This window comes from Ciconia boyciana, chromosome 10 (genome assembly GCF_034638445.1).
Source record: "Ciconia boyciana chromosome 10, ASM3463844v1, whole genome shotgun sequence".
In the NCBI taxonomy this organism is placed as follows: domain Eukaryota; kingdom Metazoa; phylum Chordata; class Aves; order Ciconiiformes; family Ciconiidae; genus Ciconia; species Ciconia boyciana.
Window position 1 is genome coordinate 13,558,997 of NC_132943.1, and position 16,997 is coordinate 13,575,993.

At 40.7% G+C, this 16,997-nt stretch overlaps 1 protein-coding gene across 1 annotated transcript in view; it reads right to left on the reverse strand.

Annotated features, from left to right (window-relative positions):
* SLC49A4 (solute carrier family 49 member 4) overlaps positions 1 to 16,997 on the reverse strand; it is a 76,001-nt gene that overhangs the window by 24,442 nt on the left and 34,562 nt on the right. The window contains exons 3-6 of the mRNA XM_072874022.1: positions 16,540 to 16,808; positions 10,755 to 10,884; positions 5,024 to 5,132; positions 4,321 to 4,388 (exon numbers count right to left, since the gene is read on the reverse strand). Coding sequence (XP_072730123.1) covers positions 4,321 to 4,388; positions 5,024 to 5,132; positions 10,755 to 10,884; positions 16,540 to 16,808 — 576 coding nt within the window. The remainder of the gene's footprint in view (positions 1 to 4,320; positions 4,389 to 5,023; positions 5,133 to 10,754; positions 10,885 to 16,539; positions 16,809 to 16,997) is intronic.

Below are 16,997 nucleotides of genomic sequence, written 5' to 3' on the forward strand. Positions count from 1 at the left end.
GTGCCACTCCTCTCTTACACATGCCCCACTGACAGTCTGTGAGAAGACAGCCCCACAAGTCCTTGGGCAGTCTGGCTGTTATACAGAGGGGAATATGGTCTTTATACCACCTGATGGTACAATTGCTTTTTTAATCTTTTTTTCTTTTTCTTTCAAGGAGACATAATGCATTTGAGCAGCGCTCACATCGCATAATTATCAGCGCAACTGCTCTTTTCAAAAGGGATTTCAACACAGCTACTAAAAAAGATATATTAGAAAAAGGCAATGTCATTTATCCACTAGTAATTTTCTATAATCTCCTGCTTAGGAGATGTGATTTTGAGCCGGATGGGTTAGGTATGTATGTCTAAAGAATGTCTTCTGCCCTCGTAGCCTCCTACCTTGATTAGGCTAACGGCAGCACAATCCACCTAGGTTGGTCCATGATGAAATCGGTCCCGTCTGTCAGCTAACTGCCTTCTCTCCCCTAACAAAGATCACTTTACAAGCAGATACCATATAGCTTACTTGACAGAACAGATAATGCTACCAACATTTTGAGAACTAGGAAGCCTAGCTCTACATATACCATAAGAGATGTATAAGTAATGGAATCCAAAAAAAAAAAACCCCAAACCAAAAAACCCAATTCTTTCCTCTTATTTTGATTCTCCCTGTGCTTTAATTCCACATTGAATTTAGCAGTGAGTAATTCAATAAGCAGTAGAGGAAGATCAATGCTGCATATAATCTTAAAAGTTTATGACTGCAGTGTTCAAGTGGCTTATGCATTAATCTCTAATAGTCAGAGGTTAGCTGCTACTGTTGTTTTTTTCTGACAATCCAAATCCAGCAATCAGGATCACCTCTTCTCAGTGGTTTGCCAGTTTCTTTAATTATTCTTTGGGATCACTGGGGTCAAAATCAGCAATTTTAAAAGCTGCTCAGAAGCATCTTGAAGTATAAACTTCAGACTTCTTCCACAGAGACTCCCCGCTTTGCCTGCCAGCAAGCATCACTATTCCCTCTCCTTACAGGCACGAGCAGTTACGTATATCCTGTCTAATAAACCAGTGTGAGAAATTCAGGGACGGACATTCACAGACAACAGGTCTGGAAGGGATCTCTAGGGGGTCCTCCATCTCTATCCTACCACCAGGGATATGTGGGGATGGGAGGACAATACACATCTAAACCATTCAAGATAGTTAAGTGGAGCAAATATCTACCTTTACTGAGCAGTTGCAACTCCTTTTGACACAAAGATCCTGGTTTGGGTATCAGTGGTAGCGGTGTGCTCCAAGGAGCTCTCAGATATCACAGGACTCCAGAAGGGTCAAATACAAACTGAAAAGTTTATGCAGCTACTGAATTCAGCCAGCAACAGAAATAATGGGAAAAAATGACATAGCAAACTAGCCTGAACTTGGTAATCGAGGGACTTCTGCTTCTTGTCTAGTTACAGGAGAATAAAGATGACCATAAATCTAGTCAACTCTTCAGAATACTTGTTTCAGTTAAAAAATGAGAGAAATTATTTTATCCTCTGACCCCAGTATCTACTTTCAAAACCCTCTGTTCTGTTTAAATCCTTCTTCCTCATTTAGCATGTAAGGGGATGTCTGCAGCTGCCTAAAAAAGTAAGCGTGCCAGGAGAGAAGGTGTATACTTACCCAGACACAGACCTCTGAGCCTACTGCTGGTAACAGTCTCCTGCAACTCAGCAAATCCAGCCCTAGACTGGATCCCACAGTTAAAATCACAAACCTGCACTGCTGACAACACTGTCTGTTGCTAAGGAAATTATCACCATGTCATAAAGTTTCAGCATTTTGACTACACTGCAGGTTAAAAGCAGGAGGAAAAACTGAGCTGTGGAGGACAAAACCTCAGAAATATCTATGATCATTAGCAAATGTGGCCAGAAAAAAAAAAAAAAAAAAATCTGAGAAAAGGAAATAGATTTATGTTTCCATGCAATGATATAAATGTCGCTCTTTGACACTGCTTTTCTTCAAACCAGTATCATTTGAAAGCTGCCAGCAAAGGGTACAGCACGTGCCAGGTGCCCAAAATAGCCTAGGCTTTTCAATTATAAAAACGCATCACACAAATTAGCTAAACATATCTAAGTTCACGGCTATCGGGACAGCAGTGGGTGGAGAGCGGGAGGATTTATGTATTGTGCTGAGGAAAACTTGCACCATTTTGAAAATGAGATAGATAAACAGATTTCCAAACTGGGCATTACTTTAAATATAGATGATTTAACACCTACTGTGACGTGCAGGACCAAATGCTCCAGGGCAAGGCTCAGGTTGTTACAGTTCTAAACAGTAGAATCTGCACTGACAAAAATGGAAGGAGCAAATTCCTAAACTGCACCAATTTTGCTTTGATAAATTAGCAGAAAAAAAAATTAGGAAAAAACCCCAAAACCCAACAGCTTCTTGAGAGGTGGTTAAGGGAGAGAGCAGCTTGCTTGGCAAATCACAGTTCTGACACTGAAATACATCAACTTGTCAGCCTTGACAAGAATCATTACTTAATTTTCCTAATTACAACTTTTAGCAGATTACAGTCAGACTCGTCATTGATTCAACCCTACACAGATAAATGCTGAATAGGCCTAGGAGGGAGAGTCATCCATCAGGAGTGACAAATCACCTCCTCCCTCCCTTTCTGTGTGCAAACCCTCCCATTTGAACTGTGTATCACCCAAGTTAGAAAGACATATTTGGAGGCAGACTGTTGGTATTTTTTTAATTTACTCAAAAGCAAAGCTCTGAATGCTACAAAATACTGGTATTCAACAAGGTTTGAAATCAATTTTGAAGCAGTTAAAGAGACTGTCAGCATTTCCTGAAACTTAACCCAGGCAATATATTAAATAAATTAATCTACCTTAAAGACTGAGATTTGCATGTTGGCATTGAGTCAGCAGATTCTCTCCTAACAAAGTTAAGTGAGCTGCTAAGGGTACCCCTCTAGTATTGAAATGTCGCAAATATACGAGAGATTAACCCACGATGGAAAGGACTAAACCAGCACGCTACCTGCGTCAGCACGTAACCTGCTACAGCATCTGTGTCATTTACAGTAGTTGGTTTTAAACATCTACTTCTCTTAGACAGAAAACGTCATATCTGAGGCTAAAAGTAACTCTTTTTAGAGGAAATCAGGGTGTGAACTTTGTTTCAATAGATTAAGTCATTTGGCCTGCATCTGGAGCAGACAGGAGGGAAGCGCTTGTTTCTTTTCCCTAGGTCAGGAGTTTTTTCCTCTCCCTCCGTCACAGTTGCTAGGCAGCCTGCAAAATGTCAGAATGAGAAACCTCACATTTCTTTATGCATTGTGTACTCTGATGATGCACAGCAAGTGAAAAAAGAGAGCTTCAATCTCTGCCCTAAAAAGATGCCTCTTTGGGTCCACAATCCCAGAATGACTGCAACGATGAGAGACCCCTGCACTTGTGCTAAACTCATTGCAGAACTGGAGTCTGAAGAGTGGACATAAAGAAGCCAGGACAATGCTTTGATATCCACCAGAGGCAAGGGGAACATGTGATTGGTTTTAATCAGTTTTATAAACTCCCTGCTCAAGTACCTCCTGAAAGACTTTTTCTCCCTGCCGCCCCCCCCCCCCCTTTTTTTGTTTTTATAAAAAGGACCCTCAGTGAAGAAAAAGCAGCAGCCTTTTGGAAGCAATCCATTCCTTGCTTTTCCACTCCCCATGTCATCAGCATTCATGATGGCCAGAAAGAGCCGTGTCTGGATATTTTAAAAGCGTAGGTATAACCATACCACCCACAGCAGTATTGCAAAAAATAGTTAGGCCATATAGTAATCCAGCAACCTGGCCAAAATGGGCCCAGACTAATTTCTCTGTCAAGGAATGTAACGTTACTGTGGGTAGGCTGCTTGTGCTACATTCCCAATATCCCTTTGGGAATCAATACGCCCAAAACCATTGATGGAAGGAGACAGACGCTAATTTCTTCAATGCTTTCCAAATATGCTACAACAGGGCTTCCATCATACCAGGCAGCTGAATTCACAAGAACTGTGTTTAAAAGGAGCATACAGGAAGCACTTGTCAGGAGTAACAGTATGACTTGCCAAACTGAGGCACATGCATGTGGAGTTCTCAACCCCCAGCGACCACTAACATGGAATATACAAATTATTGCTCTACAAGAAACACATCGTAACCCCAGAACTATGCTTTTTCCATTTCAAGTATCTAGAAGATGAGAGAAAACAAGTTATGTTATTACAAGAATAAGCTAAATGACAACCACAATTGAAGAAATGGAGAAGGACATGTAATTATTCCTACCTTGCCATTGCTATGCCAACAACACAACCTCCAACTATAGACCAAAATCCAATCCAGCCTGCATCTACCTGACAGGAAAAAAACAAAACAAAACAAAACAAGAGAAATGTGTTAAAGCTGAGAAAATAAGATGATGAGATGTTACTTTCAAAACAAATTGTGTGCAGGAGCTGCAAACTGCTAGCAACAGCCCCCGACAACAATCTGAAGTGCAAGACTTTTTCTAGGTTATTCAAAAGGAAATAAATTCACTAAAAGAAAGTATGAGTAAGTAACCTATGCCCTAAATGTGACCTCTCTTTATAGAATCTGAGTAATGTCCTCTGGATTTTTATAATACTCTATCAAAAGCTTAGAAATCCCCTTCTCCCCACTTCACCTTTTCCACCTGGTAAACATTATTTTCTTTTACTAAAGGTGCAGCAGCCAACACAACTCTCATTTGTTTACCTGCCTCTGCCTTCTTGTCAAAAGGCGTGTACAGATCTGAAAATACTCACCGCTGGTGGAGTCAGCAGGGAGAATCGTGACAGTTTGGGATGCCAAAGCTACAGTTTATTTTGTTTAAAATTTCAGGAGAAATGTGGTGTGTATGTATTAATAGCAGCTTAAACGTAAAAACCTGATGAAATTGTATGCTCGTGCAAAATAAAAACATGCCACTTACAACATAGCTGCTGATTATCAGTCAGGAGATACTTACTTGGCTTACGTGAACTGGCGTTAATATCAAATCCAAAACACCAGACCAGCCAGAGAAAACACCCAGTGGTATAGCATAGGCTAAAGCAATCATCAAGAATCGGAAATTGCTGTGAAGACAAAACATATGCAATTAGCTGCAGCTTATATTAGAAATTGCACCAAGATTAGCTGCTAGAGTAAATGACACCCTAGAATCTATATTCTGCCCATCAAGAAAAATAGCACAGGTCTGAAGAAACAGTGAGCCAGGAAAACCAAGAAAGGGATCTGGCCATGTCACTGAAATTCCAGTAGCTGAGATGTTACTGCCTTGGCACTGTGATAATAAAAAAAGCAGTCTCTCCACATAGTTCAAAGATTTTTGTAACATGCTGGGCTCATGTGTTTCTCATTTCCGCAAGCAATTCTTCTGCATTTGCATGGGCAACCTACTTAGCCTACGTGTACGTTAGGAACAATAAGCACTAATGTAAATGACAAAAAGCGTATTTCAACAATAACATCAGAGATTCATACTTTTTGAACTGTACTTTTTTTTTTTTTTTAAACTGTTTTACTGTCTTTATTTGGTGAAAGGCAGGGAGAGCTCTGGGAATGAGATGAGTACAGTTGCAAAAGTGGAAAATTTTGACAGTTTGAAGTGTCAAAACCCAGAGACAAGTATAATATTCTGCTTTAAACAGTCAATGTGTTTGCTTTTTCCTCCCAATTAAAATTATTCAACCTTTAGTATGCAGTGAAAATGAAGCAAAGCTGTGTCATCATCTTGATCGTACACAGCTAAACAGGAGTGGACAGACGAATACCACCACCAATTCCCCCCCCCCCCCCCCCCCACCATAACTGAAAGCAAATGCGAAATCTTTGCTAAGAGACATCCAACTTTTCCTCAAAAATGTTTAGATTTTGGAATAAAAACCAGAAAATATACTTCAGACTCTGCAACACTGATATTTTAAAGTGAAGAGATTTTACGGTGATTCCAAGGTTATCCCATGGGATGTCTGTGTAACCACAAAATGTGGCTCCCTCCATTCCCAAAGAATTGACATAAAATTGATCCTCATCAGTACAAGTTCCTTGGTATGCAGCGGCAATTTGATAGCACATAGTTACAAAAGCCAAGAGGGAAGGAAAGAATTTCAAATACTCTCCAAAACATTCAGAGGTTTGCAGCTTACACTGTTTTACTCTCCTAGAAGATCCACACACAGCACACCAGCCAGAGTTTTTTGCACTGTTCTTTTTCACACATCCTCTTCTTGAATAACACATTTCTATCACATGAACATATCCTCCTCTTTCAATATAATTCATGTCAGATTTATTTTTTAATGCAAAGAACAACTTCCAAACTTTCAGCTCTTCCACACACTGCTTATATTTCTCTGAATGCTAAAGTGTTTGCTGTCTTCCTGACAACTTTTTTTCTCTCTTAATAATGCCATACTCTTATCTAGTCTATCCTGTATCATCTTGGCATCTCTTAAGGCCGGTTTTCTGATGCTATGTAATACTATCCATGTAAAAGCTAATTCAACATCTGTAGAATAAAATGAAAGGGAAAGTGCCCATTTTGCATGGACAATATATAGCCATGTCATAACTGCAAAGAGGGAACAAGTCTGAATGCACTCTTCCAAAACAGCACTTGCTCAATATTCAAAATCTTTGGCTATCTGAACCTCATCTTCATTAAAGAGCTGCTTTTGGTGGGGGTGAGTATTTTGTAACTTACTTGACCGAGATCTCCTGTGAGGTATAAGTCTTTGTCCAGGTTTCAGCTGGGATAGGGTTAATTTTCTTCCTAGTAGCTGGTATAGTGCTGTGTTTTGGATTTAGGATGAGAATAATGTTGATAACACACTGATGTTTTAGTTGTGGCTGAGCAGTGCTTACACTAAGTCAAGGACTTTTCAGCTTCTCATACTGCCCTGCCAGCGAGGAGGCTGGAGGTGCACAAGAAGCTGGGAGAGGACACAGCCAGGACAGCTGACCCCAGATGACCAAAGGGATATTCCATACCATATGATCTCATGCTAAACAAAAAACCTGGGGAGGTTGGCCAGAGGGGCACGGCCGCTGCTCGGGAACTGGCTGGGCATCAGTCAGCAGGCAGTGAGCAACTGCATTGTGCGCCACTTGTTTTGTATGTGCTTTTATCATTATTATTATTCTCCCTTCCTTTTCTGTCCTATTAAATTGCCTTTATCTCAACCCATGAGTTTTACTTTTTTCCCCGATTCTCTCCCCCATCCCACTGCGGGGGGCAGTGAGCGAACGGCTCTGTGCCATATGTGACTCCTAGTCCCAATAGCAGAGAACCAGCTCTGTATCATGACATCCTCCGGTGACAGAGGCTGCCACCCTGACTAGTCTCCAGAATAAGGAAGCCGACCAGGAGAAAGGGTGCATGGCAGTGACAAAGCGGCACCAATCACCAGATGTCATTCTGTCCCCTTGTCCAGCAATAGCTAGCGCTGGCTACATTAAGTGCTAAAGCTATTTGAAACATGCATCTTAAGTAGCAGCTTTGCTTTCCATGGCTCCAGTCACTTATATTTGTTTTTGCAATTTTGCAATTGCTCCACTGAAAATAGAAAAATGTGCTGTCTGTCACACCATCAGTTGGTGAACCCACACTGTTTTCCATCGTATCAGCCCTTATGACAGGATATCAGCATTAGCCTCTCTGATAAACCATTCTGCTGGAATACAAATTGGCTTTTTCTTCTGTTTTTTCAGAAACCTACTTAATGCCACTAGAATCCATAAGACAGGCTGGTTCAGAGGGGAGCACCATCAAAGTCAGTCACCATTTTCAGAATAACTTTGACAGCACCTATTAACATCAGGCACACTCTGAGCAGATTCCATCACTGGATGGTGATGTCATATGAAAGTTTCATGAAAGAAATAATGATGACTAAAAACCCTATCACAAAATTTCAAAATTGCTTACCTAGTCCCTTGAAAATATAAAAGGATGTAACCAGCTAAAAGCATCTAAGTACTTCAAAGCAAAAAATCACGACGTTTTCTTAATGCAGATTTTATCTTATCGACTATTTACTTGCATTAGAATTTTTTCTATAGAAATTTGTGGCATATTCTGAAATAGGAGGGAAAAAAAAAGGTCATATTTGCTTCACCCAAGAAACTGAGAAAGGGAACCATGCTTTTTCTAATGGAAATTCAAACTACACTTGCCACAGTGTGTGATAGACTGTTAAAAGATTTGGGCTTAGCTCCCAAACCATGACTAATCTGTCATCTCCCACTGCAGGCTGAGAGAGTTGGTATCAGGAGATAACCACAGATCGGCTAATCATTATAATCTGCCAGAAGCAGGAGTCTTCCAAATCATGAGGAAGAACCAAGTTCCTAAGCAAGTCCCAAAAAAAGGGCTTACAGGGCATGGTTGACCCTAAGAAGAAATTTATAATAAAACTCCGCAAGAAGCAGCTCATGAAGATGACTGCTCAAGGACCTAAAGGCATGAAGGAGTGTGGGAGTTCCACGGATGTGATAGATCCCTTTGGTTTCCAAGAAAAAAGGTCAATGACTTCAATGGTAAAGTTATGCTATGCAGCTTTATCTTGAAGTAATAAAACTGCAGCCTGGGGGAGAGAAGAGGGAAATGATGAATTTCTCAATTCTCATGAGTGTTTTTTGGTGCATAGTTGGTGGGTCAGCTCACACACATCCTAAAAGCCTTACACACAGTTCTCATACCAGAGGGTAAGTCTGCAATACAGGGGAAAACATGATTTCCTGGTACTCATCAGCTGATTACCTTCAGTCTACACCATTAAGTCAAAAGAAAGACTCTCTGTGCCAAGAATTATGAAGCCTACATTAGGCAGGCAACAGAGCTTAGAAGCCTAACGAACCAGATGATAGATTTCTCTTGAAGCACGGCAGATACCATTTTCTTTTATAAAACCCCCTCACTTGATGGATTGTTGCTGAAAGGCTCCCCAAGATAAGTGGGTTTAATGACGAACTGTTGATTGTTTCATGTACAGAGGAATGAAGAAGTGCCTTTGATAAGGGGTAGCATGGAAGAATGCATAAAGACCAGAGGGAAGGGAGATATAATGATCTACCTGACTGCATTTTAAAAAACATCTTGGTTCTTGGAGACACTATAAACTATGCTCATTATTTAAGCGTCCAGTTTGTTTTCTTAAGTTTCATTGATTGTGAATAGTAAGCCAGCTCTGCTGTTTACTTCCTGACCCTACCAGTATCTCAGGTCCACTGTTTACAGCACTTTGAACAAGCAGTCTAATGGTTATAAAGCTCCCAAATGGAGTACTGTCAACAGAAATTTTATATTTCACCTGCGGAGTCAGTTGCTGTTTGGATTTCTGTTCAACAGCAACATTTTTACAACTCAGCCCTCAGGCGGGGTCTCACTGCACACCGGCTTGGGTGCGTAACAGCATTACTGTGTGTACTAAGTGTCCTTATGGGAATTGCTATTTTTTAATATCCTGAATAAGTCACTTTGCAGACTAACCAGCCAACTGTACGCACACCTTCTCCTAACTGCCAGCCTGCTCCTGGATGAACACACAGGATTAAGCATCTTGTCAACTATTTACTCCCCCAAACCGAAACAAAAGCCTCCAAAAACAAAAGAAAAAATGCAATGACAACAAGGGATGACTTGTTTTTGCTGGCTCTAAATACACTTTTAGAAAGTACAGCCCACAATAGGTCTGTAATAACTAAATGCCTAAAGCTCCACAGTTATCAAGTTTTGAGCAGCTCTTTGTATGCAGACTCAGCTCCTATCACTACATCACCCAGGAAACAATCACGGCAGGAGTTTGAAGCTCGCCAGTGAAGTCAGCCATACTCTGCACCATGGGAGCAATTCTTCTTTGCCCCAGGAAGTTCATCTGTGCAGTATCACATACAGGGCACAGGCCTTCACAATTACTCAGCATTAATATTACAGTTGCTTTAGCTGTTCCTCTGAGATCAGATTCCCGTACACAAGACACTGTACAAACACTGGGGGACAGGACTGTGTCTTACCGAAAGAGCCCAAGCGGGAGAAGTTGCAAAGCTGGGGATCTCACTTTCTTTATAAACTTTTTTTTTTAAACCCAAAAATTTAAAGGAAAGTAACTCACCTTTGAGCTTGTCCAGAAACACATCTGGAGACACTTCTCCTATGCCCACTTCATATTTTAACATACAATTAATGAGACTTAATAGATCATATAATGGTTTCAGATAGTTCACTCATTGCTCCCATGGCTGAATGAAAGCAGCTTGAAACTCCTTTGAATGACAAGCAAACCCCAAATTCATTCCAATATAATAAGCATGGAAGAAAGCAGCCTATTAGTTATTATGCCCAGTGTTGTTAATTGTTATCTCACACCTAGCAGTACGCACCCTGTTAACAATCTTGTATAACCTGATGGAACAGAAGCATTGCATAAGAAAAGCCATGCTAACAGGATGACTAAAGCAGCATTGGTTCTGAAGGACTCTGGCATGAAAGCTTGAGATATACCCAATGATTTAAAATTTAATGTCTGCTTTTTAGCAGTTAGCATCCTTTTATGTCTCAGCATTAATATTTAATTTGATTTTGTTTAAAAGCACTACAAACCAACTTGTTTGTTCAATGAGAAGATTAAAGCACACTTGTTTTTATTTATTTAGGTGCTGATCTGCTTTGAACTGGAAACCCAGTAAGGACCTACCTTAAGAGTCTGCAAAAACTTCTTCTGTAGCTGAGTCGTTGACTTGCTGCAGCCACACTGGGAGGGAACGGAGGGCGTGAGGGGAAGTAGGCCAACGCTGCGGAAAATATCAGGGAAACCATTCCAAATTCTAAAGAAGAGGGCAAAAAAAACCAAGACTGAGAACAGATGTTAGCATTGAAAGACTTATTTCAGTACAGCATTGTTATCAGCCAGCCTCTGACACATAAATCCCACCACAAGTGCTTTACTGCTCCCGACAACAGAACTCCATAACTTGAAGGAGAATTTCTTTTTTCCTCCCCAAGCAAGATTTCAAATTGAGATGGAGAATCAATGAGATGGAGAAATACTGGCAGTACATTCCAGTGACAGAGCTGCAGAGAGCCAGGCTCACACATGGGGAACTCAGGGAAGCAAAAGAAAAGCTTTTGCTTTTTCTCTTTAGAGATAACTGCATTATGAAGATTTGGCCACGTTTCCTTGCGATGGAAGTTACGCAGTGCAGGTAACAGCGTGCTAAAGACTTTAAACAGATGGGACTGGGGAAGCCCCAGGACATGGAATGACAATTACTCGGCGTACAGGATGATGAAGGCAAACAAAAGGTCAAGCAAGGCAGCATCCCGGACACAAACAGTATTACATGGCGACAGAATATAAAGAGAAAAGCATAGGAGCAGCCATGGCTCAGGAATAGAAAGAGCATGGGTAATAGGGAGAAAAATGAAAGAATACACCTGTTTGCAGATGCTCCTCTTGTTCAGCAGCAGGTATTCTAGATCTTTGAAAAATTTCATAGCAGAAATTTGGACCTGAACTTGCAAAGTGATGAGCACTTCATAGAAAATACTCAGCAAGCCCCGTGATCAGACATTCTGAGGAAAAACAACTCTACCCACAGTCAGTCTAATTAATTTGTTTTACAGGCCTTTAACAATGTATATCATGTTCTCCACAGTCCTCAATCAAAATATTTCTCCTATCCCCTTTGAAAACAAGATTCTTTGCTGCTGGAGAGAAAAATGTATAGCTGAAGTGTGTTATCTTAAAAGAACCTGTGATCTTATAACAAAGAAGTGTTCACCGACACCACAAATAAATTCCAGCAGAGGTGGATACTCAATTGCATTCATTTTCTTTTTTCTTCTCTTTTTTAATAAATCAATATGAACATGGCACTTTGCCAGCTCTTCTGCTAAACCAGAAGAAAATAAATTCAGGAAACCGAAAAGTAAATAACACTTGGAGTCTAAATGGATCAGCTGGAGATGGGGAAGGGAAATGAATGTTTCTATTTGGTATATGGGAAAAAAGTCTATACTAAATTTCTTTTGAAGGCATAGCGGGAATGTGACAATGCCATTCTTCACAATCAAATACTACAGGATTCATTTTGAATTATGTGGTGTCTCTTTTCCTGCTGTGGTCTAATTCCATGTTTTGAGGGTCAAGGGCACTTTAACTAGACCTTCTCACTGTATCTCCTCTGCTCTCCAGAAAATAGATTAATTTCTATCTTTGTGTACATTGTTTTTGAGACCATGAGCAGTGAATAAATAACTGCTAAAGTAACTGATCATCCCAGCTCTAAGAAAGGGATGAGATGCTTTGTCACTACAGGATGATACCAGACAGGGAAGCAAGGCTTGCCAAAAGCTGTTTATCCCTTTCTCCTGCATCTAGGTCTACATATAGGTTTATAGGTATACATATATACATGCATACGTACACTTTAATCACATATTAAAGGAAGATTTCAGACTGCAGACAGGTATAGCCAACAAGAATGTGACCACACAAACCCATAAACTTTGTCCAAGGTACTTATTATTTAACTTCATTATACTGCAATGCCGTAAGGGGAAAGGCTAGATCTTTTCCCAAAGAATGTAAAACACGTTGATAATTTTTTTAAGTCACAGTAATATTTTATAACAGGTGCCCATCTGGGGCCTCTTCTATGGGTTGCCTCAAGATTCCTGCCAAATTGCTGCAGTAGGAGCAGTATAGTAACACTTCATTTTTTATTTTTTTTTAAATTATTAAATTCAGCATGCAGTCCTTGTAGTACCTTCCTGTAACTCTTTAATGTTTCCCAGTGTTATACTTTCCAGGCTAACAAATTTGCCTCGCAAGCACTGCCCTTATGCACAAAAGAAAAGAGCAGAATTCACTTTGGAAACTAAAGCAGCTCCCTCTACTGAAGAATAAAAGTCTTCAGTGCCATCTTAGCTTTGTGTATCGCACTTGCATCTCTATCAAAAGTCCAGTTAATGCCAAACACATCCCATTTCTTACATGTTGCATTCCTTCCTCATTAGGAAACCCACACCTTTATCTCCATCATCATTTACTCTACCGGACTAGATAAAGAAAAATACATTCCCAGGACAAGTTTTAGATTGTAAGTAGGGAGTAAAAGTAAGCAAAAGAGAAAAAGTAAGAAATAGGTCAATACTGAGACCGAGGGAGCTGCAGTCACAGAGGAGCTCTTCCACAGGAGCTATCAGCTTCTCAACAGCGCAATGGATGCAGCAAAGCACTTGGAATCGGGCAAGTCAGCATAAATTAGTGTGCAGAAGCACAGCCGTGTATATCTCTTGTTGAGGACTGTATCTAGAATGCTTCACAAAAGCCGGGTACCATGCCACAGTGACCTGTGACTGTCAAAAGTGGAGAGATGCCTGTGTCTTAGCCTAGGAAGTAGGCATCCTGCTACCTGTGTAAGCCCCAAACAGAAAAAAGGGTTTACAGAGACACAAGCCTCCTTGATACAAGGCCTTTTTCCTTCAGATAGGCTACTCATAGCACACAAACCTACCCAAACCCAGAAACCCTCCTCCCCATCTTGTCCTGAAACATAAAGGGGGAAGGAGGGCACTTTACACACACACACTTTTTTAAAACAAATAATGATTTTACATTGATATTTAGGAAAGCACATGGCTAAAAGCTCTGGCTGCAGTCCAGAATAATTCAAGCTTCCTTATGTGATCCAGGTAATACAATTCAATCCTGATTTGCTACATCTGTACTATTTCAGCTGTGAACCAGAATGTGCAGCGACACAGATGACACAGAGAGAGGCTGTGGTAATTCAGCTGACCTCTTAGTCCACGTTTGAGATAAAGGAAGAGCAATTTATTAAAACACAGAAGAGACTGGAGTTAACAGAGCAATTTCAGAATGGGTTTATAAGCAATTGCTTCGTAATCATGTTTGAGGTTAAGTCCTTGGAAAATTAGCACACTCTTGGCATGTTACTGATCCCAAGTTAACAATTCACATCATTGCCGTCTTTTAAAAGTCATCACCTAACTTTTGGAGGCTGCTTATCTAACGCTACCTCACACAAAAGCAACAAGCTCCATCACAAACGCAGCACCATTAGGAATGCAGAGTGCTTATCCGGTGAAACTGGCTTTCCCATAGTATCTGAAAGGAGAAGTCACACCAAGCCTGACCACACTTGCTAAAGAAGTGGGACATTTGGGTCCAGCTCCTCGTTCTGCTACATTCTGCAACACCTTTACTAGTAATCTGTGAAGTCAATTTGAGCTTCGTTTTCTGCCCTGCTGATTAAGGGGACAAATAGTACCCTACCACACCTACCAGGTATTTTTTGTTCCGCACGTGAACAGAGGTATACAACTACCACAAGGCAGTCACCGGCGCGAGGCAGCCTTCCTCCCACCTCTGGGGCCTACCTGGCACAACAGGGCAGAGGGGACCTTGCTCCTTCAGCTCTCCAGGGAAACAGGGCTGAGGCGAGACAAGACAAATCCCACGAGGGATTCAAAGCAACCTCCTCTTTGAGAGTTCTTACCCTTTTTAAACCAGCTGGACGTTTTGCCACCATCACTGCAATTCACTGCAGGCCAGTAACGTTCACAAACCAGCTCTTTTTCGTTGCCTGAACACCTAAAGGGGTTGTAGCTCCTGAAAAGATGCACCTGGTATGACACAACCACAAGCGCAGCTGCACAAAGAAACCACCTCTGTTCAAAGAACTTTCAAATACTAAGAACTACAGATGCTCCACAAAACAATTTCCTAGGAAGCTGAAGAGCTGCTGTAGGATCATCTTATGCTGGGACCAATGATCCCAAACAGGTCTACGGGATGTTCCCAAACCCTTGCCAGCCCAGAAAGGCAGAAAGAGCCGTGCTGAGACATGGGGCAGGCAAGACACACCTCTGAACCTTGATGGCAAGCAAGATCCATCCCAGTTTCTGAAGAAAATGCTTAGGAAAACCTTCCAGAAGAGAACAGAAGAGAAAGTGAATCTAATGGGCTGCTGAAAGCAACAGTTCCAGTGCTACCAGACTCAAAAGAGTGGTTTTGGGCACAAAAGTGCACTTCCTTTAGGTGGATGAATTCTTCTCTCTCCATGGAAAATCTGGAGAGGGAAAGCTAAAGCACATCTCTAATCGTTATATTTTTCCTCCCTTTACCCACTGCTCCTCAGGACAAAAGCTGACTTGCTTTCATTTTTCTTTCTTTCACACTGGCCATTTTCATCAGCCATGAGATTTTTGGAGCCTAACATCTTATTTACCTCTGAAAAAGGCCTAACCAAACCCAAATTTCCTTGTTGTTCTAATACATTTGAGTCCAGTAAAAAGTAGGTTACTCAAAAATACTTGCTGAAATAGTGATCCAACTTCTACTAGGCTTTCTTTAAAATGAACAGTAAAGTGGCCCTCACCCAACGAGAGTATTAACTCGACAAAATTTCCGTAAGAATAACGTCCAAGAATAAATGATCGCAAACATCTAACTCAATCCCATAAACCTGCATATAAACTACACAGTATATATACTTTAAGACTTCTGGAACACTTAGGGCTAACTCCTGGCTGAATTTCAGGGGCTGCAATTATAAGGGGGGAAAAACCCAACCAAATGTGCAACTGCCATGACATGGTAAAGTTCAGTTGCTCTTAATGCTATACCAATTTATATCCACTAAGAATCAGATCATAGACTCTTAAGCCACTTAAGCAACTCTTTTTCTTTAAAGCTTGCTGCTAATTCTTGTAAGTGACACAAAGAGCCCTAGAAGCCATTGCACAAAAAAGAGCAAGGACATAAAATCTAAGTTATATCAGGTGAATTTTATATCGGTGGTTTTGTTCCACTAAACTGTCGTCACTTCATTGAAATTGCTCACCACATAAGAATTATGTGGCTTTAGTTAAAAACAAAACCTATTGAGTTTTAATTTTAATGTTAGATTCTTAAATACTAATAATCTTGTCACATTTGAAAGGCATACGCAAGTCAGAAATTAAGGCTGATTTAATACAGGAAATAATTTAATGCTGAAAGACTACTGGATTTCCATCCTTACAGAAACAGAAGAAAAAAACCCAACCTGTCATGGACACATTTTTTTAATGAAAATTCAAGAAGCAAAGACCGGTTTGGAAGCTCAGGGAAAGCGTAAGCTCTCCTAGAAGACATTTCTCCTAAGATCAGCCGATACAAACAACTGAAATACTTAATCTGGAATCAGTGTGTACAAAAGGCTATTTTAAAATCTTTCCTACACAAAAGGGAGAAAAAATTAACCCTTCTGATGGTACAACATTTTAGCACTTCATTATTTTCCATCAGTCAGTAACTGTTTTCTGTGCAGACCAGCCACTAGAGGGTAGTGGTTCACAAGTACCAAACACACACGTTAATTGTGTATACATGTAAATGTGTACACATTACACATGTAAATTTTTAATAATTTTTTGCCCTTTTTTTTTTAATTTTTATTTTTAAACCACACCTGCATACAGCACAGCCTCAATGCGGTCCTTGATGTGCTCAGTGTTGCTCTGCGACACCAGCGGGAGGTGAGATGTTCCATTAGGAGATGGCACTACAAGAGGTCCCACTAGAAATGCGCCAGCAGCACCCAGGTAATTGAGTAGCGACGCGATGGCTGTTGCTGTGGCACGTTCATCCGGAGAAAACCACGTTGTGGAAAGAAATGGTGCCGCATTCATCACAGTTGGCCCCGCCAAGCCATTTAACAGCTGCCCTCCATGAATCAGCCTGGAATAGAGACCACAGTCATTTGGATGACAATTGCTTGCTTTTTTTTTTTTTTAATTAAAAAAGCATGTAAGCTATTGAGTACTGGAGATGGAGCGCCTGCACAAAGGAATGAAAGTCCTGTGCAAAAAAAAGGATATTCTATATACTAAAAGAAGCCCAATTAGACTGATTTAAAGAATCCAGAGC